Raw genomic sequence first — 27,885 nt, forward strand, 5'->3', positions numbered from 1 at the left:
AGGCACTTTGCAGCCTTCCGGACTCAATATCGAGTTCAACAATTTCAGATCATAACCTCGGCCCCTATTAATTTTTTACCTGTAATTTTTCCACTCCTTTCCCACCCCCCCTTTCCTTTTGTTTCTCTCTCCCACCTGGCAGCTATCTCTTGCCCTGCCAGTACACTTTATACCTAATCTCAGCCTATTACCATCTCGTCTAGCTCTTTTGTCTCTTTCACTTCTTTTGTCCGATCGCAGCCCTGCCTTCGATCTATTTTCTTTTCTTTCCAGTTTTGAAGAAGGGTTCGACCCGAAACGTCAACTCAAATTTCTCTCCACGGATGTTGCCTGACCTGCTGAGTTTTTCCAGCATTTTCTGTTGTTATTTCTGTCTTGTTCCCGCTCTGCCTGCTTTCCAAAACCTCTTCGAGTCTTCTCCTTGATCTGCTTTTCCCCTTTTCTGCCTCCTATTCAGTGTTAATTTTTTGTTCATCAGCCCGTAAAGCACTCTGTCATATTTGAACGTGAGCAGCACTATGGACATGCTATATATCCCTACACAATGAATTAACTAGCTTAACTGGGTAAACAGTGAAGCATTAAGCAAAAAGAGAAAAAGATTGGTGAAGTCAAGCATAGGTCCCTTGCAGTCAGAATCAGGGGAATTTATAATGGGGAACAAGGAAATGGCAGACCAATTAAATACATACTTTGGTTCTGTCTTCAAAAAGGAGGACACAAATAACCTCCCAGAGATGTCGGGGAACATAGGGTCTAATGAGAGGGAGGAACTGAATGAAATCACTATTTGTAGGGAAATGGTGTTAGGGAAATTGACAGGATTGAAGGCCAATAAATCCCCAGGGCCTGATAATCTACATCCTAGGGTTCTTAAGGAAGTGGCCCTAGAAATAATAGATGCATTGCTGGTCATCTTCCAAAATTCTATAGATTCTGGTACAGTTCCCATGGATTGGAGGGTAGCTAATGTTACCCCACTATTCAAAAAAGGTAGTAGAGAGAAAACGGGGAATTATAGACCAGTAAGCCTGATATCGGTAGTGGGGAAAATGCTAGAGTCCATTATAAAAGATGTAATAGCAGAGCACTTGGAAAACAGTGACAGGATCCGACAAAGTCAACATGGATTTACAAAAGGTAAATCGTGCTTGACTAATCTACTGGAATTTTTTGAGGATGTAACTGGTCGAATAGATAAGGGAGAACCAGTGGATGTGGTGTATTTGGACTTTCAGAAGGCTTTCGATAAGGTCCCACATAAGAGATTAGCATGTAAAGTTAAGGCACATGGGATTAGGGGCAAGGTACTGACTTGGATAGAGAACTGGTTGGCAGACAGGAAGCAAAGAGTTGGAATAAACGGGTCTTTTTCCGAGTGGCAGGCAGTGACTAGTGGGGTACCGCAGGGATCGGTCCTAGGACCCCAGCTATTCACAATATATATTAATGATCTAGATGAGGGAACCAGATGTAATATCTCCAAGTTTGCAGATGACACAAAGCTGGGTGGGCGTGTGTGCTGTGAGGAGCATGCCGAGAAAGTCCAGTATGATTTGGACAGGTTCCATGATTGGGCAGATGCATGGCAGATGCAGTATAATGTGGATAAATGTGAGGTTATCCACTTTGGTGACAAAAACAGGAAGGCAGATTATTATCTGAACGGCAATAGATTGGGTGAAGGGGAAGTGCAACGAGACCTGGGTGTCCTTGTGCACCAGTCGCTGAAGGTAAGCATGCAGGTGCAGCAAGCGGTTAAGAAGGCAAATGGTATGTTGGCCTTCGTAGCGAGAGAGTTCGAGTACAGGAACAAGGATGTCTTGCTGCAGTTGTACAGGACCTTGGTGAGAACACACCTTGAGTATTGTGTACAGTTTTGGTCGCCTTACCTGAGGGAGGATGTTCTGGCCATGGAGGGAGTGCAGCGAAGATTCACCAGACTGATACCTGGGATGGCAGGAATGATGTATAAGGAGAGATTGGGTCGATTGGGCTTGTACTCGCTGGAGTTTAGAAGAATGAGAGGGGATCTCATTGAAACTTATAAAATTCTAACAGGACTAGACAAACTAGATGCAGAAGGATGTTCCCGATGGCAGGTGAGTCCAGAACCAGGGGTCACAGTTTAAGGATAAGGGGTAAGCCATTTAGGACAGAGATGAGGAGGAATTTCTTCACCCAGAGAGTGGTGAACCTGTAGAATTCTCTACCACAGAAGGCAGTTGAGGCCAATTCATTAAATATATTCAAGAAGGAGTTAGATATATTTCTTAAGGCTAAAGGGATCAAGGGATATGGGGAGAAGGCAGGGACAGAGTACTGAGTGTGGATGATCAGCCATGATCTCATTGAATGGCGGAGCAGGCTCGAGGGGCTGACTGGCCTACTCCTGCTCCTATCTTCTATGTTTCTATGTAAGATAAAAATAGTCACAGGGCAACTCGACATGAATCACTTGCTTATGCACCTCTTCAATCTCCAGTGACAATGGCATTGGCAAAGGGCTGAATGCAGGTAGGCTCTCCTCTTGGCATTTAGTTTGTAAATTGGAAGCTTTAAAGAATGGAGAAAATAACAAAATAAATCATTTAACTTAGGAGCTAAAATTTTGTGGAATTTCAGGATGCATCAAAATTAAAGCAATCGAGCCAAAAGCTCCCCAGGAAACAAGTGTGAACTTGTTTTAAACTGACACAAAAGTATACATGCAATACATGCATTGTGGACCTTTTGAGTGGTCCAGTTTGTTTGTATAAAATGAAGAATTGTAGTGTTGTGGAATAGAATCAGGAATTTCAATAAAGATTTTTTGAAGTTCTCAGAATGAAAAGTTCACAAAAAGTGAAAAATGAAAAAGAAATCAAAAAGTGAATTATTTTCCAATATCAAATTCCCATCTAACCACATTAACTATTTTTCGCGTTATTGTTTCGCCAAAGCAAACCTTTACATGTGCATACTGGTTGAACTGGGCAATCAGCAAGGCGCTAAAGAGTCAGACTGCTGCCCCATGAGAGTAAAAAAAAATTCACAGGGCAAGTCATTCAGTCACTTGCTTATGCACCTCATCAATCTCCCATGAAATTTGAAGGTTTATTACTTCAACATTGCCATTGCTCCATACTAATTGTGAGACTACATATTTACCACCTATAATCAATGGTTAGGCTATAGTTAGAATATTATGTCCAGTTTTGGACATATTCATCTTCCTGGCTCCACAGGAACAATTCTTTTGTATTTGTTTTTTAAAATATTTACCTTTTGGTGGCAGTCGCCCAGCGACCGCTTAAGAATCCTAAGCAGAGCAGGCCCAGCTCCTGATCAGAGAAATAAGGGATAACTATTTCCACCAGTTGGTGAGTCAGTAACTAGAGGGCATGAATTTAAGATCATCACCAAAAGAACATAAGGGGAATTTCTATTCACAGAGGGTTGTTAGGATGTGGAATGCCCTATCAGAAACATCGGGGGAGGCAAAATCTATCCTAGATTTGATAAGATAAGTGGATAACAATTTGAAAAATAAAAATTTAAAAGGGACGGGGAATGGGACTGAGTGGATAGCTCTGTCAGAGAGCAAACACAGAAAGTATGGACTGAATAATCTAATGTGCTAAATTCTATGATTCTGTGATTTTAAAGATAGAGACAGATAGCAAAAGAGAGACACACAAAGAATGACAGGAATTCATAGAGTGGGACATATATAGAAGAGAGAGGAGACTGAAGGGCAATTTTATACAATGAGGGAGACAGAAAGAGGAATACAGATACAGAGACAACAATAGAAAGTGCACTGTGATTATTTCCAGAGTGCTCTGGTCCCTCTGCGCATGCGCCCCCGTTTGGTACAGTGCATGTGCACTCGATCCGGTCGAGCATGCACTGTACCAACCTGCACCGGCCCACTTTCCTCGGCGCCATGCGGGGAAGGTCAGGGGATTGGATGGGCTGGGGGAGAGGGGATCGAAGGAGGAGAGGGGATCGAAGGGGAGAGAGGAGATCAAAGCGGTGAAGAGGAGGGGGGATCGAAGCCAGGAGAGCAGATCGAAGGGGGGAGAGGGGATCGAAGGGGGGGAAGAGGAGAGGGGATCGAAGCGGGGAAGAGGAGGGGGGATCGAAGTGGGGAGAAGAGAGTGGATCAAAGAGGGGGAGCAGAGTGAATCGAAGGGGTTAAAGGAGAGAGGATCGAAGGGGGAGAGGGAGGAGTGGATATCGAAAGGGGAGAGGATTGAAGAGGGAGGAGAGGGGATCGAAGCTGGGGGGAGAGGAGCTTGCAGAGGAAGAGAGGAGCTCACAGGGGAAGAGAGGAGTTCGCAATGGGAGAGAGTAGCTCGGAGAGGGGAGAGAGGAGCTTGGAGAGCTGGGAGAAGGTCAGAAACTCGAGGATAGAAGGTCAGGAACTCGAGGCGGGTAGAAGGTCAGGAACTTGGGGCGGGGAGGGGGAGTAGGTCAGGAGCTCGGGGGGGGGGAACGTCAGGAACTCGGGGAGAGAAGGTCAGGAACTTGTTGGCGGGGGGATAGCATGGTGAGAACAGTGGGCAGGGGGAAAGAACGTGATCCAGGTCTAAATGAGGGGGTATGAGAGCTAGACGTGATCCAAATGGGAAGATGGATCACATTCTCCTGCCCTTTGTTAGGCCTGGATCACGTTCTTCCACCCCCACCACCTTACACCTGCACCAAGTTCTCCCTCTCCTACCCCCTGCCAGCGGTCACTACCGCCCTCTCACAGGCAACTAGGGATGGGCAATATGAGCAGAAATGGGAGGATATTCTGTGTTGGTCCTACAACATGCAGAATATTACATTTATGTGTTATTTGCTGGACTCGATGGCCTAGAAATTCGGTTTTGGCGCAGCGAGGGCTTTAGCGCCGGAAGTTAGTGCCGGCGCTAAGTCCCCCTGCGCGCGCCAAAAATTCAGTAGCGCCACGCCCAAACGGCTGCCGGCGCTACTGAGGGGTCTCAGCGCCTCAAAACTGGCGCCACGCGCCGCATTGCGGCGCTATTCCGGCGCTGCGGCGCCCGCTGCGGTGCGGCAGGCTCGGGAAGTGCAGGCCTCCTCCTTCCGTTAAGGAGGAGCTGCCTGCACCCGGCCGCGGCCCGCGATAATCTTTTTAAAAATGAGCCCGGCACCTCGGACAAGTGCCGGGCTTGCTTCTGTTCCAGGGGGGGTGGGGGGGGGAAGTCCGGGGAGGGAGCTGCGGCCAGGCGGCCGGCGGGAAAGCGGCCGGCCGCCGCGGGGCCTTTAATGCGCCGGCGCAAAGTTCTGTAAGGCACCTCTGCCAGAACGTTGCTTGCGGCTGCCACGGGCGAGGCGGCCGCAACTCAATTTCCGAGTTCAGGCGGGTTACCATGGCAACCGGGACGCTGCGCACACCGATGACGTCATCGGTGCCGGCGCAGCGCTACTGGCCTAACGCCGATTTAGGGCCCCTGTCAATTTCTAAACTGGCCATAACTTCGGCGCTAGGCCCTCTAGCGCCTCAAAAGCGGCGCTAAGGCCAGTGAATTTCTAGGCCGATAACTCCAATATCCTCCTGGCCAGCCTCCCATCTTCCACCCTCAATGAACTTGAGCTCATCCAAAACTGTGCTGCATGTATCCTAACATGCAGCAAGTTCCATTCACCCATCACCCCTGTGCTTGTTGACCTACATTGGCTCATGGTCCACCAATAACGTTCCCACTAAGCTACGCACCTGTGCAGATGTCTGGAGATCCCATGCAGGCCGCTTACCAGCTTCTGGATGGGAGATTTTGCACATGCAACACCTTGATTTTAAAATTCTCATCCTCATGTTAAAATCCATCCATGGCCTCACCCCTTCCTATCTGAACTTGGCAGTGAGCGCTGTGAGTGCTCCTAAGCCGGGAGGATGAGCCCCATCTGTTCTCTGAAAGCAGTAGTGTTAGCACTGTGAGCTCTGGAGCATAGCTGTCACAATGAATGGATCAAATTACACATGGCAAAGATCTTGATTACTCTCCAGCAGCCAGGGTCAAATTACACATTCCAGACAAACTGTTGGGTGTGTCTTGTCTTCCAAGGGAACCAATCAGAAATCTGGTCTTGTCCTCCAAGGGGACCAATCAGAAATTTGGTGTTGCAAATAGACACAACTGATTGCCTAACTTGCTATTATCACAACAGGTAATAAATGATTACAACTTGCAATTTCATTCTTTTTTATGCTAACATCAAGGCCAGAGAATATTGCCAATGACCGTTATTGATTTTGCAAACTACTGCACTAGCCTGGAGAAAATATCTTGGAGATTCCTTCCTATCCTAATTTTTAGTAATCAAGAAGATTATTGTTGATCGGCCTGAATTTCTTTTGTGAGTAACACACCTTGCCATCTGCTCCTGTGCCTAGATAAAATGATTTTATTTACTACCTTGCAGTCTTACTGTTAGGAATGAAGACGATGAACGAGCAAGAAGAATGTCTCAGGAAGCTAGAGGAGAAAGCACGCCAAACTGTGAAGAAAGGTACTTTATTCTTTAACCAATTTCTACTTGCACTGAAACTATTGTCTTTGTTCTGTGCTCAGTACTATTGAAACAGTATGAAGTGAAAACAGGTGTATTTTTATACCAGACGACAAATATTTATGATTGTGACTATGTTAAAGAAAGTCTATAGTGTTTCCCTGAAGCTGTAGCTCCAACTAAGCACAGTAGGTAGGGTTTAACTTCTGGTGCTGGCAGAAAACAAGTGGTAACGGATTGTCCAGCCACTATATACCCCGCCCGATATTCCTTTCCAATGACTTCAAGAAAAGTAAAAAATCTAGCCCAGTGCTTCTGTAATGAGAATATAAAATGCTAGAACTATACAGCATCTGAAAGAGATAAATAGGTTGTTGTTTTGAGTAGGATCTTTAATCAGAACTTGATTTTCAGCCTGTGTGTTTCTTTGTATGTCTCGGGTGCTTCTCTGTTATCGGACAATCCTCCTCACTTAGCAGCACCAAAGTTACTTGAAAGCTTTACTGCCATTCCTTTGTCAAACAGGCAACAGCCCAGAGGAACAAACATGCCTTCCTCAATTGACTTTTCATTTGTTTTAATGCCAGTGGCATACTACTGATCATGCAATTTATTATTTTGTTAACTGCTCTCAACAAGCTGCAATTGGTAGCAGTCAAGCTATTGGGTTCAGAGGTGAGATGGGTAAGTCTTAAACTGGGTGATACAGAGAGTCAATCGTCAGAACAACATTTGAACTTTTGGTGGTGGCAGAAAACGGGCTACCCCTGATACTCCCCTCCTGATTTTCCTCTACCGCCTGTTTTTTGCCAACGCCAGAAGTGAAAATTGATCCCGTTGACTTCAATGGAAAGGAAAGTGGAGGGGGTGGGGGTGCGGCTGTACTGGGCGGCCGATCCACAATCGTTCGTTTGCCATGCCCGCTGAAAGTTAAAATCTACCCCACAGCTCCCAAATGTGGCTGAAAAGTAATTGGTGGTATAATGAATGATCAGTCTGAAAAACCACATAAAATACTGAGCCATTAATGTTATATTTTACATTTATGTATTTCAGTAGTGGGGTAAAAATTAAAGGATTGATTTTAACTTCTGGCGGTGGTGAAAAATAGGCATTAGTGGATCGCGGGGATAGCGAAACAGCCCCCCACTATATACAGTACTTTGCCTTGTTCTCCTTTCCACTGCAGAAAATCGTCTGGGGTGCACAACGAGCAGCAGATCCACTACCACCCATTTTCCACCACCACTGAAAGTTAAAATCAGACCGCAATTGTTTTAATTTGGTTTGAAAAATGGCTCATTTTAATGGGTGATATTTCCCAGTAATGCAGGATATAAAATCTTATCTTAAATTATTAGTAAAATATTACCTTGGCAAAATCTCATGTAAACATCTGTTAGTAGAAAATTTTAGCTCAGTCAAAACTACTGATTTATTTACTATGGACTAACTTATTTACTCTGATAAAATCTATTTACTTTTTACCAACTTCCTCAATAAAACTTGTATTCAGATACACAAGTTTATTTTATTGATGTTCTGGGGAAAACTGCTGTTTCCAGGACATCACTGAACAACCAATACAAATAAGGCATTAGATAAGTGGGTTACTGTATTCAGGATATTGAAATTTTGAAAAATTTTAGTGAGGTATAGTAATCTACATTCTTTGTATGCTGTTGAAAGATCCAACAAAAGTAATGAGAATGATTCAATTATCCTTTTACATTCGGTGTTGCAAGTATCTTCAAGCTACATACGCAACTTAAATAGGATTCCACACCTAATGGTCCAGTATCATTGGTTTTACTTTAACCCAAGTTAGTTAAATTCTTCCTTAATCAAGGCTGATGAAGAGGCTTGTGGGAAATTCAGCATAAAAGAAGGCTATAGTATAGAATGATAAATGTAGAGGTAATTTTATTTTTCCTTCACACACCACTCCCGAAAGTTTTCTATGCGACCAGCAAGAAATCTATATCCTGGCATGGATTGCTCCAGGCCAGGTGTCCTGAATGAGGAACATGGGACACAAGTATGCTTTGTTTGCCAATTCATACAATCACAGGTTGATTTTGTTTTGTTTGTATAAAATCATACAGTAGCATCTGGAAGTATGAAGAAATTGGGTATTGCTAATTACACATTAATAAATTACAAAACAATTTTAGTGCTTTCACTGTATTCAGCATAAAACAGGCAAGTGTGTCTCTTCAATAATGTGGAATTTCAAAGTTATGGAGTGTGTAATAGCAACTTTCAATAGCCCAGTTTCAAAATAGTCACTTTTCTTGTCTTCAGAAAATATTTAAGTTCTGTCAGAGTGATGCATAATTGTCTTAAATTAAAAATTGTTAATGGGGTATCATTTCAGTATCGATTTGCTAAGTAGGAAGTATAAGACGCAAAAAAAAGAGAATATGCCACAAGTGATAAAAATTAAGTGGGTTAGAAGGGTCACTTCTTTGGGTTGTTTACACTCAATACTTTATTGTTTACCAAAGTGTATTAAAAATATATCATTTTTATTCAATTTCAATTAGCCTATATCATGCACAGAGTTCCATTTCATATTATGCAAGCCAGTTGTCACTTTATTCAGAATGTTTAGTTATCCTAAGGAAGGATTTAAGGAAAAGAGAAAAGATGGGACTATTGCAACTGAAAAAGCAAATAACTATTACACCTAAAAATGAATAATTGTGTTTTTTGGAAATAAAAGTGTCCTGGACATACCAAAGCAGTTAATCATCTGGGTAAGTCCTCTTTCTTTAGGATAGTTTTCAACTGCACTACCTGTCTTCGGCAAAGGAGGCATACCAGTGATGAGACCATCCAGGTCCAATTTTAACTATGACAGTAACAGGACATCTCACCAGCTAATTGTCAGCTGTGGCTCAGTGGGTAGCACTCTCTAGGTGGGAGGGGCTAGGAGTGAGCAGGTGTTACTGGTTGCCTGATTGCTGCAGGGAGTTGGAGTGAGCTTGTAAAAAGTTGGTGGTGGTTTTTTTTCCAGGTTTTAGGGCCTTTTTGGCCCATAAACAGCAGCCAGATGGCTGCTGAGGGGTCCGGAGTGCTGGACCCCTCAGAGGACAGTGTTCCCAAGATGAATTTAATCAGGGGAGAAACTGTGGTTGGAAGGGAAATAAAAAGGCCCAAAGATTTGGGCCGGGACCCCAGGAGGTTTGGAAAAGAAAACACAGTGGTGGTTCAGTGCAAGGATAAGGAGATACGAGCTTGGGATATTATCCAAGCGGTACATGAGGACTGCGGCGAGGGAAGCTGCTTTGCCTGCCGACCAAAGCCGAATGTTGGGTTCGAGATGATGGTCAGTAGCCGAGAGGAGGTGGAAAGACTTTTACTCCGTTTGAAAGTTGGCGCTAAGTTCTTGGAGGTATCTCTGCTATATTCAGAAGAGGTGGTGGTCTCATTCTTAAACTTGCCAGTTTATATTGAGGACGATGTGCTAATCAAAAAGCTGGAGTCGTGGGACATTAAAATTTGCTCAGCAATAAAGAGGAGGTACTATCCAGGAACACGGGTAGCAGATGGAACCCATTACATAAAGGTGCAGTTCCCAGAGGGGGTGAAGTCATTACTGTACAGCATGAAATTCGAGACAGTGGAAGGAGTGCAGTACTTCCGAGTACTGCATGATAACCAAGTGAAGGTTTATTATTATTGTCTTGGACACGACCATCTTGTAAGAAACTGTCCAGATTTGTACTGTTATAATTGCAGTGAGTCTGGACACATCGCTTGGAGCTGCAAGGCGGAGAGCTGTGGGGTGTGTCACAAAGGCCCCACCCGCTGTGAGTGTGAGGCAGAAGGAAGCTCTATGAGTGACGAAGATATGGGAGAAGGAGCAGGAGGTGTGAGTGGAACGGGCGGAGGAGCAGAGCAGTCGGAAGATACAGCTGGTAAATTGAAGGAGAAAAGAGTGCAGGAAGAGGCAGAAAATTGCAGAGCAGAGAACAGGATGGAGATGGTGGAAAACACACCAAGTACAGTGGAAAAGAACAAAGACAGCAGAGGGCAGCACTGGTCAAGGGCAGACTCGAGCCATAATATGGTTCAGCTCTCCCTGAAGAATCTGGTGTCCGCGGGGGGAGAGGAGGTGGGAACGGGGTGCATGGTAAATGTAAGTACTCCAAAGAAAGATGGGGAGTCGGACATCTCGGTGAGCAGGACGGGGCAAGACAAGGTGCAAGAGGCAGGAGCCTTAAAGGGGCAGCAGGACGGGAGCGGCAAGACAAAGACGCCAGAAGGGAGCAATATAGGTGCGCCATTGTCCCAGAGAGAGAAGGATCAGGGAGCAAGGGTCAGCTGTGGAGATGAGGTCGAAGGGAGCGGCACTGTTGGAGAAACCGCGATAGCAGGAACACTCTCTATGGGAGATGATGTATCTGACGGGGAGCAGGATTATGTATCTGACAGGGAGCAGGCACAGTGGGTTACAGAAGAGCTTGAGAGTGAGGAATTAGAGGGGGAGAGAGACATGGAAGTGGGGGGTGGGGTGGTATCATGCGGAAAGGGAAAGGTTAGTGAGGGGCAGAAGGAGGGAGAAAGGGCCGCTCCTTGGCCCAAACTTAATGCAAGGAAGAGGCTGAAACTGCAGGGAAGGTTCAAACAGGAGGTGAAAAAGAGTCGGAAGCGGCAGGAAAAAGCAACAGCTGGCCAAAAAGTTGGGAAGGAGCATGAGAGGAGGGAAGGGCCAGAGATTAAATGATGGGGAGATTATCAGGCATACTTCCCTTCTTCGGAGCCATGATTACATTGGTCCCGATTAATGTGAACGGACTGAGGGGTGAGAAGAAATTGCAGCAGTTGTTGCAGGGTTTTAAAGGCATGGACTTCTTGTGTCTGCAAGAAACCTTTTGAGATGAGGATATCCTAGAAAGAGTTCAGAAGGTTTGGAAGGGAGAGGTGTTTGCAAGTTGTGCAAACAATAACCGTAGAGGGGTGGCTGCTTTGTTGTGTCCGTCCATAAAAGAGAACGTTGCCTTGGTGGACAAGGACACTGAGGGGAGATTTTTACAGCTAAGGGTAAAAATGGAGGAATTTAATTGCGATCTCTTTAATATCTATGCACCGAAAGACCATTGCAAGCATCGCGAGTTTTTTCGGGGGTTATTCACTGAAGTGGCAGAGGTGGAAAATCCTTGTATAGTGGGGGATTTTAATGTATTTTTATCTCAGATGGACATTTCAGCCCAGATGACCTTTAAGGATGATAACTCCAGAGGGATGATTATAAAAATGATGGCAAATTTAAATTTGAGAGACTTATGGAGGGACCGGAACCCCATAAAAAGGGAGTTCTCCAGAGCAGGTTGGGTGGGTGATGTTTTAAAACAGAGCCGAATAGATTTTGTGTTAATACGGAAAGGGTTAAGTTCTGAGGTGATGGAGATTTATTATAAAAATTTATTTTTTAGTGACCACTCGGCTTTGGTTCTTAGAATTAGGAACAGCAGAGTTAAGATCGGTTCAGGGCTGTGGATTTTAAACAATCAATACCTGAAAGAAATTGCTTTATAAAGAAGGGATTTTAAATATAATAAAGAATGCTCAGAAGGAACCTTTGTTCTTGAAAGAAAGAAGAGTTTGGTGGGACAATTTCAAATATGAGATAAAAGTTTTTTTGGAACGTTATGGGAAAATTGAGCGTCAGCTAACCGGCGTCGAGAAGAGAATATAAACAAAAGGTTTACGGATGTCTGTAAAGCAGTTGATGGAGGGGATAAGGGAGCTGAGACTAAGTTCCGGGTGTTAAAGGAAGAGTGGGAATTATTGCAAGCTGAAAAATGCAAGGGGGTCATTCTCCGTGCAAAGGCTAGAGATGCATTGGAGGGCGAAAGATGCACTAGATATTTTCTAGAGCAAGAGAAGCTGCGACAGAGATTATCATTAATTGAAGAGTTGAAGGTTGGGGAGAAGATCATTCATGAAAGTGGGGAGATTTTAGAGGTGGCTAGCAGCTTTTATCAAGAGTTATATACAAAAGAAGACATTTCCAATTTGGCGATGGAGAAGGTTAGTGCTTTTATTGAAGAGGGTTTAAAGGAGGATGCGAGAAGCATGTGTGACAAAGTAGGATTAGCGGAAATAAAAGTAGCAATAAGTGGAATGAAGGGGGGGAAAAGCCCAGGGTCCGATGGACTAAGTGCAGAATTTTATAAAGAATTTTTCGAGATTTTAAGTCCATTGCTCTTAGAAGTTTTTAAGGAAATTAAAATTGAGGGAAGCCTGGCCCATCATCTATGAGGAGAGGTGTCATAAGCTTAGCTTATATAAAAATAAAGGGGATAGAAGGGATCTGAAGAATTGGAGGCCCATCACATTATTAAATGTGGATTATAAGATCTTGGCGAGGGCTATGGCAAATCGTATGAAGGAGGTGTTGCCAAAGATAGTTTTGCCATCTCAGTCCTATGGAGTCATAGGCCAGGACATCGCAGACTCTGTGGTCTCAATCCGAGATGCGATAGAGCTCATGGAAGAGAGTGGGAGGGAGGCTTATGTATTAAAGATAGATCAAGAGAAAGCCTTTGATAGAGGGTCTCGTGAGTTTTTATTGAAGGTTTTGGAAGCATTTGGTTTCAGGGAAAATTTCATTGAGTGGATAAGGATTTTTTATTCAAACATATTTAGCTGTGTTAAATGTAATGTTTTTTTATCCAAGTATTTTCTGATACAGAGATCAGTGAGACAGGGTTGTCCACTGTCCCCATTATTGTACACATTGGTAGCAGAACCATTAGGTTACATGATGTGAAAGAAACAAGGTGTAGTTGTGATTGCGGTTCCCAGTTCTGGGCTGGTGTCGGTGATGCACCAATATGCAGATGACACAACCTTAACATTGAGAAATGGGGAGTCAGTGAGGAAAGCTATGGATGTAGTGGAGGAGTATTGTAGAGCTTCAGGAGGCAGAATGAATTATAGTAAGTCCCAATGCCTGGTTGCAGGAAGGGGTAGGGTGGAATGGTTGGAGGAAAGTCCCTTTTAAGGTGGTGGAGGTTTTGGAAGTTCTGGGGGTGCATATGGGGTGTGAGAAAGACAGGGATGAAGTGGATAGATTAAATTGGGAACTGAAGGTTATGAAAATTAAAAAGATTTTGGGAAGATGGGAAAGAAGATGGTTGAAAGTGCAAGGAAGAGCGACAGTGATGTCCACTCCTGCTATCTAAGCTATGGTTGACGTAATAAAGACTCACTACGCACTTGGTTGTACATAAAGCAAGGCTTTAATCGACTTGTAACAAAACATGGCGGTCTAGTTAGTAGTCACTAGCTTCCTGTTTCCAGATTGTCTCTGGCCAAGTTGGGCCCACGCCCGAGTATTTATACTCCTCGGATGGTGCCCTCAGCTGGCCGTTTAGTAGTACTTCCTGAGTTACTTCTTGTAGAAGTTGCGATTTATGACATTCTTCCTTCCTAAAAGGTTTGGAAGTCCAGTCTTCCTTTAACGGACTAGGCAGACCAAAAATAGCCATAGCCATTTAGCTTTCTGCTTGTGACCGGAAGACACGTCTCCCCGGACCGTGTCCTGGTCCCTGGGTCGCTTGGCCCGTACTGGTAAGTCGGTAGAGTCTGCGTCGTCTTGATTGTCCTGTGGAGGACTGGCAATATCATGACTCCGAGTGCGGGTCTCCACAGGTGCAGAGCTGGCCTCATCCTGGGTCGTAACTGGAGAATGTCCGGCGTCCTGATTTCGGGTGGCCATCCTACAGGGAGCGTTCGGCACCCTGAGTTGATCCGGTAGCACTGCCGGTAGATCCCTCGATGTCCCAGGTAGGGCGTCATCTTCATAGGGGTGCGGAGTGTTGACATCATCGTCGTGGGATCCTTCATCATTCGGCCCGTGCAACCAGTTGGGCAGGGAGCCAGATCTCTGAGCGAGACGGTGGACTCCCGGCCATCGGGGTACCGCACGTGCGCATGCGTGGGTGTAGTGGCGCTTCTTAGTTTCCAAACAGGCAGCCACTGAGCTGTGGGGTTTTTAACAACGAGTAGACGCGTGTCGAAATAAAACGTTCCCAAACGTAGCTTTGTCTTTTAAACTGTTTACTATAACACTTAACAAACGGAATTACAAAGCAAACACGTATAAACGAACACGGTCAAAAACTGTACTGCTCCAAACCTCACAGCTTCTGCCTCCTTCAACCACGTGCAGTTTAAACTTTTAAATGGCTGCACCCATGTGTGGCTTAGGGACTGTTCCATTGTGGGAAGAATGAAGGGGGTGTCTCGGACTATACTACTGGAGCAAGAACATAGGGGGTTTCTTAATACAATAAGTCGGTCAGGTAAATTAACTGTATTATGCCATTTAACCACTATTTTAAAGTATTTTCTTAAGCTTTTATGGCTCTTACATTCCGGCCCCTAATTGACTAGGCACATGAAGCATATCAATTACTCAAACATTAAGAGTCATAAACTAATGAGTTCAACATATTTACAATATAAGTGTCCACTTTTTTCGCTCGGGAACCTTTCACGCTTCTTCTTGTAGCAGGCAGAGCTTTGTGATCGGTCTTTCCAGGGTACTGGTCTTGGTTTGCAAACAAACGCGACGAACGACGCCTCTGGAGTCTGGCATGGTCTTAATTATTTTTCCCATCAACCAAGAATTTCTAGGGGCTGAATCATCCACAATTAAGACAATGTCTCCGACAATGAAGTTCCTCTTTATTTTGGACCATTTTTGACGCTCCTGTAGCAGAGGTAAGTATTCTCTTGTCCATCTGGTCCAGAAAAGGTCTGAAATATACTGAACTTGCCTCCACTTCCGACAGGCATACAGATCTTCCTTTTTGAAGACTCCCGGGGGCATGGCTGGCTGTGTTCTCAACAACAACAGGTGGTTCGGAGTCAGGGCTTCGAGGTCATTGGGATCATCTGATGTCTTAGTTATCGGTCGGTCATTAATGATGGCTTCGACCTCGCACAGAACGGTTTGGAGTCCCTCGTCACCAAGCGCTTGCTGCTTCAGTACAGAACTGAGTAGTTTTCTTACGGTGCGTATCTGTCTTTCCCAGACACCTCCGTGGTGGGATGCAGCCGGAGGATTGAAGATCCACTTAATTCCTGTTTGCATCATGGCTTCCTGTATTTTAAGCTGATTCCAACCTTCAATAGCTTCCCGTAGTTCTCTCTCCGCTCCGACGAAATTAGTGCCATTATCAGAACGCATAATGGACACCTGTCCTCTTCTACAGACAAAGCGCCGCAAGGCGTTAATACAGGAATCAGTGTCAAGCGTGTGTGCCACCTCAATATGAACAGCTCTGATGGTCAAACAAGTGAAAAGCACACCATATCTCTTGACAAGGCTCCGTCCTCACTTTACCTCAAAAGGCCCGAAATAGTCCACCCCTACGTTTGTAAATGGGGGCTTGTCTGGTAACAAACGGCCTTCAGGCAGGTCTGCCATTTTCTGCTCCCCAGCTCTAGCGTGTAACCGTCTGCAAACAATGCATTCAGAGAGTATTTTTCTTATTACGGAATTAGCTCCTGGAATCCAGTATCTTTGTCTTAGCTTCGCAAGCACGTGATTCCTCCCACTGTGTCCAATACTCTGGTGTATATGCTGAAGAATGAGGGTAGCAACCCGGAGGTCCTTAGAAAGGATAGCAGGATGCTTGGCCTCCTCTGGCATAGCAGATTTGTTTAGTCTCCCTCCCACCCTCAGTACTCCATCTTGCAGTGTAGGGTCCAGCTTGTAGATATGACTACCTTTCTTGATTGGAGTATTTCGCTGTAGAGCTTCGATTTCTTCTGGGTATCTTTGTCTTTGACTGAAGCGAACTATCTCCTTCTCAGCCTTGGCCAAATCCTCCACGGTCAATGAATTCTTGCCCAATGTGGTCTTGTAATGATGCGTATACTGCTGTAGAAGCATTCTCTGCTTATCAGGGTTACTTTCAGACTGACTGATAGTGGCTCGGTACTCTTTTCTCTTACCGCTCAGGTGTAGCAGCAACTCTTTCAACCTTAGAAACCATGCAACTGCTTTCCTCAACTGGTGCCATCCTGAGAAATGGTTAACAAGCTTGTTCACTGTGTCAAAGTTCTCTTTCGTATTTATGAGATTTACTGTGACTGATCTCTTGACTTCGACGTCGTCTTCAGCAATCTGACTTGGCATATCTGGTCTTTCTGGCCATGATCTCTCTGTTTCCAGCAGATAACTTGGGCCTTGTATCCAAGTTTCACTCCTCATGAAGTTTTCAGCCTTCAATCCTCGTGAGGCTTGATCTGCTGGGTTTAATGAGGTGTTTACGTACCTCCATTGAGATGGTTGTGTAGCTTCTCTAATGGATGAGATTCTGTTTGCTACGAAGGTCTTGAAGCGTATCTTCTCATTCTCTATATACTTCAGCACCGTCGTGCTATCCGTCCAGAAGACAGATTCTTCAAATGGGAGCTGTAACTCTTTCCGCATCACCTGGTCAACTTTAACTGCAACAACCGCTGCCGTCAATTCCAGTCTCGGGATGGTGACCTGCTTCAGCGGAGCCACCCTGGATTTCCCCATGAGGAAGGCACAATGTTTCTGGCCCTGTTGATTTGTCAGCAAGAGGTAAGTAGCCATGCCATAGCCGTCCTCACTGGCGTCCGAGAAATGATGTAGTTGAGCCGTCTTTGTAACTCCAAAACTCGCGGGCTTGATGCATCTACTGACGTTGAAGCTAGAAAGTTGTTGCAAATCTGTCAACCATCTGTGCCATCTCTGAGCTTGACCTTCTGGGATATCTTCATCCCATCCTCTCTTGCCTCTACACAGCTCTCGTAGCATCAGCTTCACCGGCAGAATGAGTGGTGCCAGGAATCCGAGAGGGTCGTAGATGGAACTGACCACGGAGAGAATCCCTCGTCTTGTGGATGGTCTTTTGTTCACCATTATCCTGAAGTTGAACGTGTCTGACTCGATGCACCATTGTACACCAAGAGCTCTCTCGATAGGAAGGACATTGTGGCTCAGGTCCAGATCTTTGACTTCAGTGGCTCTTTCCTTTTCTGGGATAGAAGCTAGAACTGCTCTGCTGTTGCTTATCCACTTAGTCAGATGGAATCCTCCATTCGAACACAGAGTTCTAAGGTCTCTTGACAGTGCGATGGCATCGTCTTCTGTTGACACGGACTTCAGACAGTCGTCGACATAAAAGTTTCTGAAGATTGTCTCCACAGCCTCTGATGGTGCTTTGCCTTTGCCATCTTCTGCAGTTTTTCTAAGAGCGTAGCTTGCCCAGCTGGGAGATGATGTGGCTCCGAACAAGTGTACGGCCATTCTACATTCCACCATCGCTTGACTAACGTCGCCATCTGGCCACCAAAGGAAGCACAGAAGATCAGCATCTTCGTCAGGGATTCTAACTTGGTAGAACATTGATTCTATGTCTGCCATCATGGCAACGAGCTCTTGTCTAAACCTAGTCAAGACGCCAATGAGGGTATTAGTAAGATCAGGACCTTGAAGCAGCTGGTCATTCAGTGAAGTTCCTCTGAATGAGGCGGCGCAGTCAAACACTACACGGATCTTTTTCTTCTTTGGGTGATACACCCCGTGATGAGGAATGTACCAGACCCTTCCATCGTCTCTGTTCAACTGTTCCTCGGGCACCTTTACGGCATAGCCTTTCGCTATGATGTTTCTCATGAAGTCTTTGTAGTCTTCGTGAAAGTCGGGGTTCTTGTTCAGCTTTCTCTTTGGACTGATGGCGCGTTGCTCTGCTATGCAGCGATTGTTCGGCATCTTCGCGGTCTGTCTTCTCAGTGGCAAACCAATGTGATAGTGGCCATCAATGAACTGTGTAGACCTTGTCATCAAACCCATGAACTGATGGTCTTCTTGTGACATCTCTGTCTTTTCCTCACAGCTGCGTTCTGAGAAGTCTGCGTTGAACTGCTGGATCAACAGCTCTTCAATGCTCGCGATAGAGATGCGATTAACTGTGACGTTTTGTCGTTCCTCCTTGTTCGACTTGTGGCTATCATCTCTCCTTACCGGTCCATTGACTACCCATCCAAGGGCTGTCCTGACGGCGTAGGGTCCGTCATCCTTGCTGTTTATCACCTGCCATGGCTTCATAGTTTTGTAGGCATTGGTTCCAATTAATAGGCCAATTTCTGCTTCAATGTATGGGAGACGCACCTTTTCTAGGTAAGGCCATCTATCCACATCCTTCTGCAGGGCTAGGTTCCCTATTCTAACAGGAATCTCCCTCTGTGTGAAAACATTAGGCAGGTCTATGAAGTCCTTCTCTTCAAGTCCACACATTTCTAGGTCTGACAGGATATAACTTTGCATTGACTTCTCATGACCCATGGTGCGTAATAGGATTTCTGTTCTTCTGCCTCTAACGTTCAGCTGTCGCATGAGTGATTCTGTGCAGAACGTTGCTGAGCTACCTGGATCCATGAAGGCGTAAGTCTCCACAAGCTTCTCGCTCCTCTTAGACTTGATCTTTACTGGTACGATGGCAAGAATACAATCACTGTCACCGGCCCCAGTGAGTCCACAAGTCTCTGGTTCTAGCGACACCAGAGCACTTGAAACAACCTTCTCGTCGGTATTGTTTTCTTCACTCTTCTTAGAGACTTGTTCTTCTTTATGGATATGCAGCAGACTGGGATGTTTCCGAGTGCACTCTCTGCATGTTGTTCTTTGCTTACAGTTTCTACTCAGGTGCCCCTGAGAGAGACATCCAAAGCATAGGCCGTTGCACTTCAGGAATTCGATTCTGTCCTTATGTGGCTGTGCTTTGATGTCGCTGCAGAAATCCAATGTATGATTCTTCTGGCAGAATAAGCATGGCTTCTGAAAGGCATTAGCAGGCGTCACTGTGCTGCTCTTTTTGGGAGATGAGTTCTGGGGCCTTTCTTCCTCGGCCTGGGTGACGATAGTTGCAAAGCTGCTTCCCCTGGAACCACCTTTCCTGAGAGTCTTTGATTCAACAGGCTTGGCTTTCACTCTTCCATCGGTGGTCGGGCTGACATCTTGGATGTTTCCAAACAATGGGTCCCTAGCAATTTTAGCCTGTTTGTCTATGAAGTTCACTAAGTCTGCAAACCTGGCTCTACTTTTCCGTCTCTCCATTATCTCAAAGGCTGTTCTTCTCCATTGTTCTCTCATCCTGTAAGGAAGCTTAGAGATGATGATTCTCATAGTCGTAGGATTGTCCATCTCTTCCATGAATTCAACATCCTCCATGGTGTTGTGACATCCTATGAGGAAAAGAACATATGCGTTCAATGCCTCTCCGTCCTCTGATCTGATCTGTGGCCACTTGGTAGCCTTTTCGATATATGCAGTGGCTATCTTCAGCTCGTTACCATAGTGCTCCTGCAGCAACTTCCTGGCTTCTATGTATCCCCGGTCCGGTCTCATGTGTTCACAGCTTCTGACCAGGTCTTGTGGCTTACCACTGGTGTACTGTCCCAGGTAGTACAACTTATCACTGCTGCTCTCTGTTTTGGAGTCAATGGCTTGTTCAAAGGATCTGATGAAGGGCTTATACTTGAGTGGGTCGCCTTGGAACACTGGTATGTCTCTTTGAGGGAGTCGAAGCAGATTCTGTTGTTTTACAAGCATCTCTGTAATTTCGTTCTGACGTTGCATCACTCGGTATAGGCTTCTCCCTGTGTCTTCAGGCCTCTGGTGGTCATCAGCAGGGTCTAGTCTAGACCGTCTGATGTCTGGGGTAGCATCACGTGCTCCTGTTAGTGGAGAGGCCACTCTTCCACGCTGTAATGCCAGGGGATTGCCTTCAGGCTCTGTTGTAACTCTTGAAGGTGCCCTGGATCCAACTCTATGTGACAACGTTGACTGGCAGTGGCTCCCGCCGTCCCGTGAGCCTTCATAATCTTCGTACGCACTCAACCTGGTGTCTGAGACCTCGATAGCTGTTTTTATCTCCAGCTGTTCTTTCGTTGCCTGCACCTGGGCCCGTTGGGCCTGCAGTTGGGCCTCTTGGACCTGCAGTTGGGCCTCTTCCCGTTCAAGAGCTTGCTTCTCCACTAAAGATGCTGCGTGCGCCATCAACGCCGCCCGTTCGGCCTCCGCTCTCATGCGTCGCGACGAGTTTGTGGTAGAAGCGACTGACCTGCGTCCAGAAACAGAGCTACCTTCTTTTCGATTTTTGCTCGGTCTGGCAGAAGTCTCTGAAATGCTATCGTCTGGTCCGACTTCATCGTCAACTTTATCTTTCTCTGCTGTATCAGCGTCTTGACGAATCTTTAACATCCACTGTTCCGTGGCCTTGATATAGTCCTTAATGCTGGTTGATTTAAGATCAAACCAGTTGTGCTGATCAGCGTTTCCCTCTTCTTCAGGCAGAAGTGCTAATACATCTTCATTGAGTACATTAAATTCTTCATGCAGCTTGGAGAAATCGTAATACATCATGTCTTCAGCTTTCTTAATATTAGCATTATCTTCCATGAGACGATCGATTATCTTCATTTTTCCAGTTATCTGAGCTAATTTAGCCTTCCTTGCACCTATGCTTCTATGTAACTTCTCTTCCATTGCCTTTGGGGTGAGCTTTATTTCCCTCTTTTGGCCAGCAATCTTTCTGGCTGATGGAAGCTCCTGGCTCCGTAAGGCCTCGGCCATTTTACCCGCAGCTCTTATTTAGCTTCTCAATAGAATGAACAAAGCAAGTAGCAGTCACTGTACCTTCGCTTTCTTATATTGTCGTCTGGCTCCGTGACCATTCGGGTATACATTCGCCGACGATTCCGTCCCTTCCTTCTTAGGGAGCTAGTTTTTGACTAATGTAGTGGCGCTTCTTAGTTTCCAAACAGGCAGCCACTGAGCTGTGGGGTTTTTAACAACGAGTAGACGCGTGTCGAAATAAAACGTTCCCAAACGTAGCTTTGTCTTTTAAACTGTTTACTATAACACTTAACAAACGGAATTACAAAGCAAACACGTATAAACGAACACGGGCAAAAACTGTACTGCTCCAAACCTCACAGCTTCTGCCTCCTTCAACCACGTGCAGTTTAAACTTTTAAATGGCTGCACCCATGTGTGGCTTAGGGACTGTTCCATTGTGGCAAGAATGAAGGGGGTGTCTCGGACTATACTACTGGAGCAAGAACATAGGGGGTTTCTTAATACAATAAGTCGGTCAGGTAAATTAACTGTATTATGCCATTTAACCACTATTTTAAAGTATTTTCTTAAGCTTTTATGGCTCTTACAGTGGGGTTTACCTCCGTTAACTCCACCTCGTCAATGAGAGGGTTGTTCTTGGCAGACCGGACAAACCTCCGGAGTAGCACAGGGCCTGGAGCCACCAACCATGACGGTAGAGATGTCCCGTGTGTAGAGCGACGCCGGAACTTGAAGAATCGCTCATGAGGTGTGATATTAGTGGATGTGGAGAGAAGAGACCTGATAGAGTGTAACACGTCGGGGAGCACAGTTTCCCACTGCTGGTCTGGTAGGTTGCGTGCCCTCAGTGCCAGACGGACAGCGTTCCAGATGATAGCATTGTATCATTCAACCTGTCCATTGCCGATTGGGTGATATGGTGTCGTCTTACTCGAGGCGATTCCCCGTTGGGAGAGGTAACTTTTAAGTTCACTCGACATAAAGGAGGGACCCCGATCCGTGTGGATAAAATTGGCCGTCCCGCAAAGGGAAAAGACCTGATCGAGGCATTTAATTACCATAGAGGTAAGCATATTAGGGTAGGGGAAGGCAAAGGGAAAGCGTGAATACTCGTCTACCATTGTAAGTAGGTAGGTGTTCCACGTCGATGAAGGCAATGGCCCTTTAAAGTCTATGCTGAGCCTCTGCATAAGCTGCATCGCATGTATGAGTAAGTCATCTGATGGGCAGAAGAATTGTGGTTTCAATTCTGCACAAATCCTACAGGAGGAGCATGTTTTCTTTACGTCCTCCATTGAGAATGGTAGATTTTTGGAGCGCACAAAGTGCAACATACGGGTAACGCCAGGATGGCAAAAGTCCATATGCAGATCCGCCAGAGTCGACGTTGACATTGAAGAGCAAAATGCCCGTGTGAAGGTGTCTGGGGCCACATTCTGTTTGCCAGGTCGGTAATGGATAGTATATCCAAAGGCGGCCAGCTCCATCCTCCAAAGTTGAATTTTAGTATTTTTGATTTTCGTACGTTTCCAGTTATCCAACATGAAGGCCACGGAGCGCTGGTCAGTTATGAGCGTGAAATGACGCCGAGCAAGAAAATGACTCCATTGGCATACAGCCTCGATGATGGCTGTAGCCTCCTTCTCGACGGGGGGTAATGGAGCTCGCTACCCTGTAAGGTTCTGGATAGGAATGCCATGGGTCGACCACCTTGATTCAAGGTAGCCAAGATCGCCACCTCCGATGCATCGCATTCGACCACAAAAGGAAGGTTTTCGTCAATGGAGCAAAGCGTGGCTTTCTTCAGCTGTCGTTTGAGGAGGTTGAAGGCAGAAATAGCCGTTGCTTCCAATGGAAAAGACTTCACATGAAGCAGGGGCTGTATTTTATCGGAGGAGTGAGGTATCCACTTTGCGTAATAAGCAAACATGCCAAGTGCCCGATGAAGAGAGACGAGATTTGTAGGGGGAGGGAGCTCCTGAAGTGGATGGAGTCACTCTGGGTCCGGTTTAATAACACCGTTGCCCACCCAGTAGCCGAGAATGTTCACTGATGGCACCTATTTCACCGATTTGGATTCATTTAACGTTAAGTGGCGATGACGGAGAACGTCAAAAAATCTCTGAAGATTGGCGTCATGCTCCTTTTGATCATGGCCGGCAATAGTGATATTGTCTAAATACGGAAAGGTATCCGTCAAGTTCTCTTGCCGGACTAGGCCATCCATTGCCCGTTGGAAGACAGCCACCCCATTGGTGACCCCAAATGAAAGGCGGCGAAACTGATAAAGCCGACCATTGGCCGTATACTTTTTGTCAGAGTCTTTCAGCGGTACCTGATGGTACGCGCTCTTTAAATCGAAGGTTGAAAATACCTTGTATTTGGCAAGGTTGTTGACCATGTCATCTATGCGTGGTAGCGGGTAGGCATCCAGATCGGTATATTGATTAATGGTCTGCGAATAATCAAAACACAGACGTTTCTTATGTTGTTTTAAAGGGTTTTTCACAATGACGACTTGAGCCCGCCAGGGAGATGAACATGGCCCGATAATATCGTCAGCTAAAAGGCGAGAGATTTCTGCCTCGATAAATGCTCGGTCGTCTTGGCTAAAGCGCCGCGATTTGGTGGCTATGGGTTTACAGAGGGGGAAGAGATTGGCAAACAGGGAGGGCTCACCGAGTAAGGCCACCAAGAGCACACAAAATGGCACCTTAGAAATGGTAAGCTCCGGCTTCGACCCTCCAAACTCAAAAGTGAGTCTTTTGTGCTGCTTCTGGAAGTCCTGTCCCAGAAGCACATCGCTGCATAAGTTTTCGAGTACTCCGAACCGGGTGGAGAGATATGTGCGGCCATTGATGATGAGGTTGACAAGACAGAAGCCAGAAGAATTGGTGGTCAGAGTCGTCAGAGCCATTGCAATCTCCCTGTCCGAGGGATAAATGCGCAGTTTTAACCTGCTGACAGCCCGCTTACTAATGAAGCTGTCAGAGCTGCAGGAGTCGATTAGCGCGCTTAGAGTGTGCCCATTTACTGAAACCTTCATGGCTGCATGGGACAAACTTTGGGGAAAAACAGCTGTGATGGGAGGAGGGGCAATTTTTCCTTTGGCAGCTGTAGCCTTAGCAGTGATTCTTGGGGAGAAGCAGCTGCATAGATAGCAGCTGTGAAGCTAACAAGAGCTTTTGACCAGTATACTTTAGGGGAGCGGCCTTTCTTGTTAGCAGAGGCCCGTGACTGGCATACCTTGGAAAAGTATCCTTTCTTGCTGCAATGATTGCAGGCCGCATTACGAGCCGGGCAAAATTTTCTGTAATGGAACGTACCTCCACAAAAGAATCACTTTCTTCCTGATTGCCAGGATGCTGCTAGGGCAGGGTCATCATCAGCGAAGGCCTCTAGGGTAGGGTTGTCATCCATTAGAGTAGAGTCATCATCAGCGGGGGCATCCACCCGAGACTATCGAAAGACTTATAAAAGGTGATAGCCGCCGCCCATGCACGTGGTGGGAGATAAGTGTCTGCATTCTTCTTGGCCAAGTCCAGGGAACACGCCTGGTCATAAGCAGCCCGTAAATTGAGGGTTTTATTTTCCAGCAGGCGCTGACGTATAAAAGGGGACGCAATTCCATTGATAAAGGAATCGCGGATTAGTTCCTCTTGATACTGTTCAGCTGTAACCGCTTTAAGGTTACAATCTTTGCTGAGCCTGCAAAGTTTCTGGAGGAATTCATCGAGTGATTCCCCAGGCTGCTGCCGAGTTGTGGCCAGTAGGTGTCGAGCAAAGATTTCATTCGGGGACTTGACATATAGCTGCTGTAAAATTTGGATAGCAGCGTCATAGTCTATACAATACTCAATATAATCATACACATGAGGGGATACGTAGTTACTAAGCATTCGTAACTTATTAGGGGCATCCACCCCACATTCTTCAAGAAAGTTGCTAAAGGTATGAAACCAATGCTTCCATACCTTCGCTGCCACAGGTGCATTTGGGTCCAGGTCAAGACGAGCGGGTCTAAGGAGTTTTTCCATGATGGATCAGTTTCTTGCCCAAGTCCCTTTCTGCGGTTCGAGTTGCAGCTGATTGTTCCGAATCACCCAAGGTGTGGACATGATAAGTCGATTACATTGACATAATAAAGACTCACTACGCACTTGGTTGTACATAAAGCAAGGCTTTAATCGACTTGTAACAAAACATGGAGGTCTAGTTAGTAGTCACTAGCTTCCTGTTTCCAGATTGTCTCTGGCCAAGTTGGGCCCACGCCCGAGTATTTATACTCCTCGGACGGCACCCTCAGCTGGCCGTTCAGTAGTACTTCCTGAGTTACTTCTTGTAGAAGTTGCGATTTATGACAATGGTATTTATTGATGGTGGAGGATATTCCTGAGTGGGCAGAAAAGTCCACCTGAGAGGCTTGTGTGAGGTTTTTATGGGAAGGGAAACCAGCCTAGGTGGCTTACAATATCATCATTGGACAGAGAAATCAGGGAAGACTCAATTTCCCAGATATTAATTTGAAGAAAAAATCCTTTAGAATCATATGGGTGAAGAGATTTCTTCAGAAGTCAAATACAAGTTTTTGGAAGAGTTGTTTTGAGCATTTTTTCAAATGAAGTGGGATAGGAGGGCAGGGGATATTGTATATTGAATACAATTAATATGTTTTTGAAATCGATTACATTTCTCCCTAGGTTTTATAAGGGGGTTGTAGAGACTTTGGCCCAATTTTTTAAAAGTGTGCAGTTTATGCCCAAGATGCTGAGGAATCTTTAGAACAGCCCTTATTTTTGAACAGGTGGGTCAACATCGAAGGAGAGGTATTATTTAATCAAGCTTTTATAAAAGCTGGTATATATGTGAAAGATGTATTATACGAGGTAATTCTAGGTTGGTTGCCGGAAGTGATAGTGAGGGACATGGTGTGGGAGGAGGATCAGGAGGTAGATGGAAAAGCAATAGGAATCATGTATGAGAAGATTGTGAGGGCAATGCCATAGGATTGGATGGAAGAAATAAATGCGGAAATCTCCAAAGGAAGTAAAATGCGTCCCGCTTTTCCAAGCTTTCTGCTGGAGAAAAGGGGAGAGTTGGTCCAATTTGACAACTGAAATACTCGAGATTTCTATGAGGTATTTAGAGAATGGAGATTCAAGACACCTGCTGGTCAGGAGTTTTGGCAGAGTATATACCCACAGCTGGACTTCAACAGGATTTGGAAGGGAGTGTGGGTGAATTTTAAATGTCCAGAGTGGATTGAACTGGATTTCAGATTGGCTCATAACCAAATTTTTACCATGACGGTCTTGTGTAAGATTGGACAAGTGAAGGGGCAACTTGCCCAGTGTGTGGGACACGGGATGAGACTCTGTCCCATTTACTGGTGTTATGTACGCAGTTAAATGATTTTAAATACTATGTTCGACAGTTGTGTGAAGTTTTTTTGCTGGGTGGGGACTGAAGAGCAAGAATGGGAATCCTGTGGGACTCAATTTTGAGATGGGGATTGCTGGAGAGTCTGCCCGAGTCTAGCGGAGCGGCAATTAATTTAATGTTCAGTTTGGCTAGATTTGTGATTGTGCAAAGAAGGAATGCTCTGTTTTTTAAGGGGAGGAGAATCAATCTAAAAGAGTATTTTAAATATAAGCTAAAAGATCATTATAAGGCTCTGTGGATGTTTTATTCAGAATGGAATTTAAAGATAGTATTTTACAATCAATTTTTAAAGTACAATCAATTAATATATTGGGGAGAAAGCAGGGACAGGGTACTGAATTTGGATGATCAGCCATGATCTCATTAAATAGCGGAGCAGGCTCGAGGGGCCGAGTGGCCTACTCCTGCTCCTATCTATGTTTCTATATGTTACGGGAGACAAATTAAACTTTAGGTTTTGATATTAAAATGTGGTGGAGGAATGGCTGTGCAGAGCAGTGGAATTGATTTGTATGATACAATGAAATGATCACGATGTTGGAAATATTCTTAATGTTCAATAAAGTATTTTTAAAAAAGTTGGTAGCACACTCACCTCTGAAGTCAGAAAGTTGTGGGTTCAAGTCCCACTCCAGGGACATAAAACTAGGCTGACACTCCAGTGCAGTGCTGAGGGAGTACTGCACTGTCAGAGGTGCCGTCTTCCAGATGAGATGTTAAACCGAGGCCCCGTCTGCTCCCTCAGGTGGACATAAAAGATCCCATGGCACTATTTCAAAGAAGAGCAGGGGAGTTATCTCCAGTGTCCTGGACAATGTTTATCCCTCAACCAACATAACAAAAACAGATTTTCTGGTCATTATCGCATTGCTGTTTGTGGGAGTTTGCTGTGTGCAAATTGTTTCCCACATTACAACAGTGACCCCACTTCAAAAGTACTTCATTGGCTGTAAAGCGCTTTGAGATGTCTGGTGGTTGTGAAAGGTGCTATATAAATGCAAGTCTTTCTTTTAATTACACAAAAAAGATCTTTTTTTAAAATTATATTTTGACACAGTAAATATTAAACATTTTATAAAGGGAATAAAGAAGTCAGAAACACAAGATCACACAGAATATTAGACCTGATTCAGAGTTGCTTGCATGGAGCGAATCGTGGGTTCGCAGTCCATGATTTCCCAACCATTAAAATTAATGGATAAAACAATTACAGGCCACCTTCACAAGATTTCCAACAATGCATTCCCTTGGAGCACAGGATTGAAGATTCGGCCCTATTTTTCAAATTTGGAGTGTGCAAA

The 27,885-nt window shown here is 45.3% G+C and overlaps 1 protein-coding gene across 8 annotated transcripts in view; it reads left to right on the plus strand.

Moving 5' to 3' along the window:
* Positions 1-27,885, plus strand: part of rgs20 (regulator of G protein signaling 20) — a 507,528-nt gene that overhangs the window by 390,238 nt on the left and 89,405 nt on the right. For all 8 annotated transcript variants that reach the window (XM_085992934.1, XM_085992927.1, XM_085992929.1 and 5 more), the window contains one exon: positions 6,430-6,504. In XM_085992934.1, the coding sequence (XP_085849060.1) occupies positions 6,430-6,504 (75 nt within the window). The remainder of the gene's footprint in view (positions 1-6,429; positions 6,505-27,885) is intronic.

This window comes from Somniosus microcephalus, chromosome 7, assembly GCF_052327205.1.
Source record: "Somniosus microcephalus isolate GS21.2 chromosome 7, FLI_Smic_1.0, whole genome shotgun sequence".
Lineage (NCBI taxonomy): Eukaryota > Metazoa > Chordata > Chondrichthyes > Squaliformes > Somniosidae > Somniosus > Somniosus microcephalus.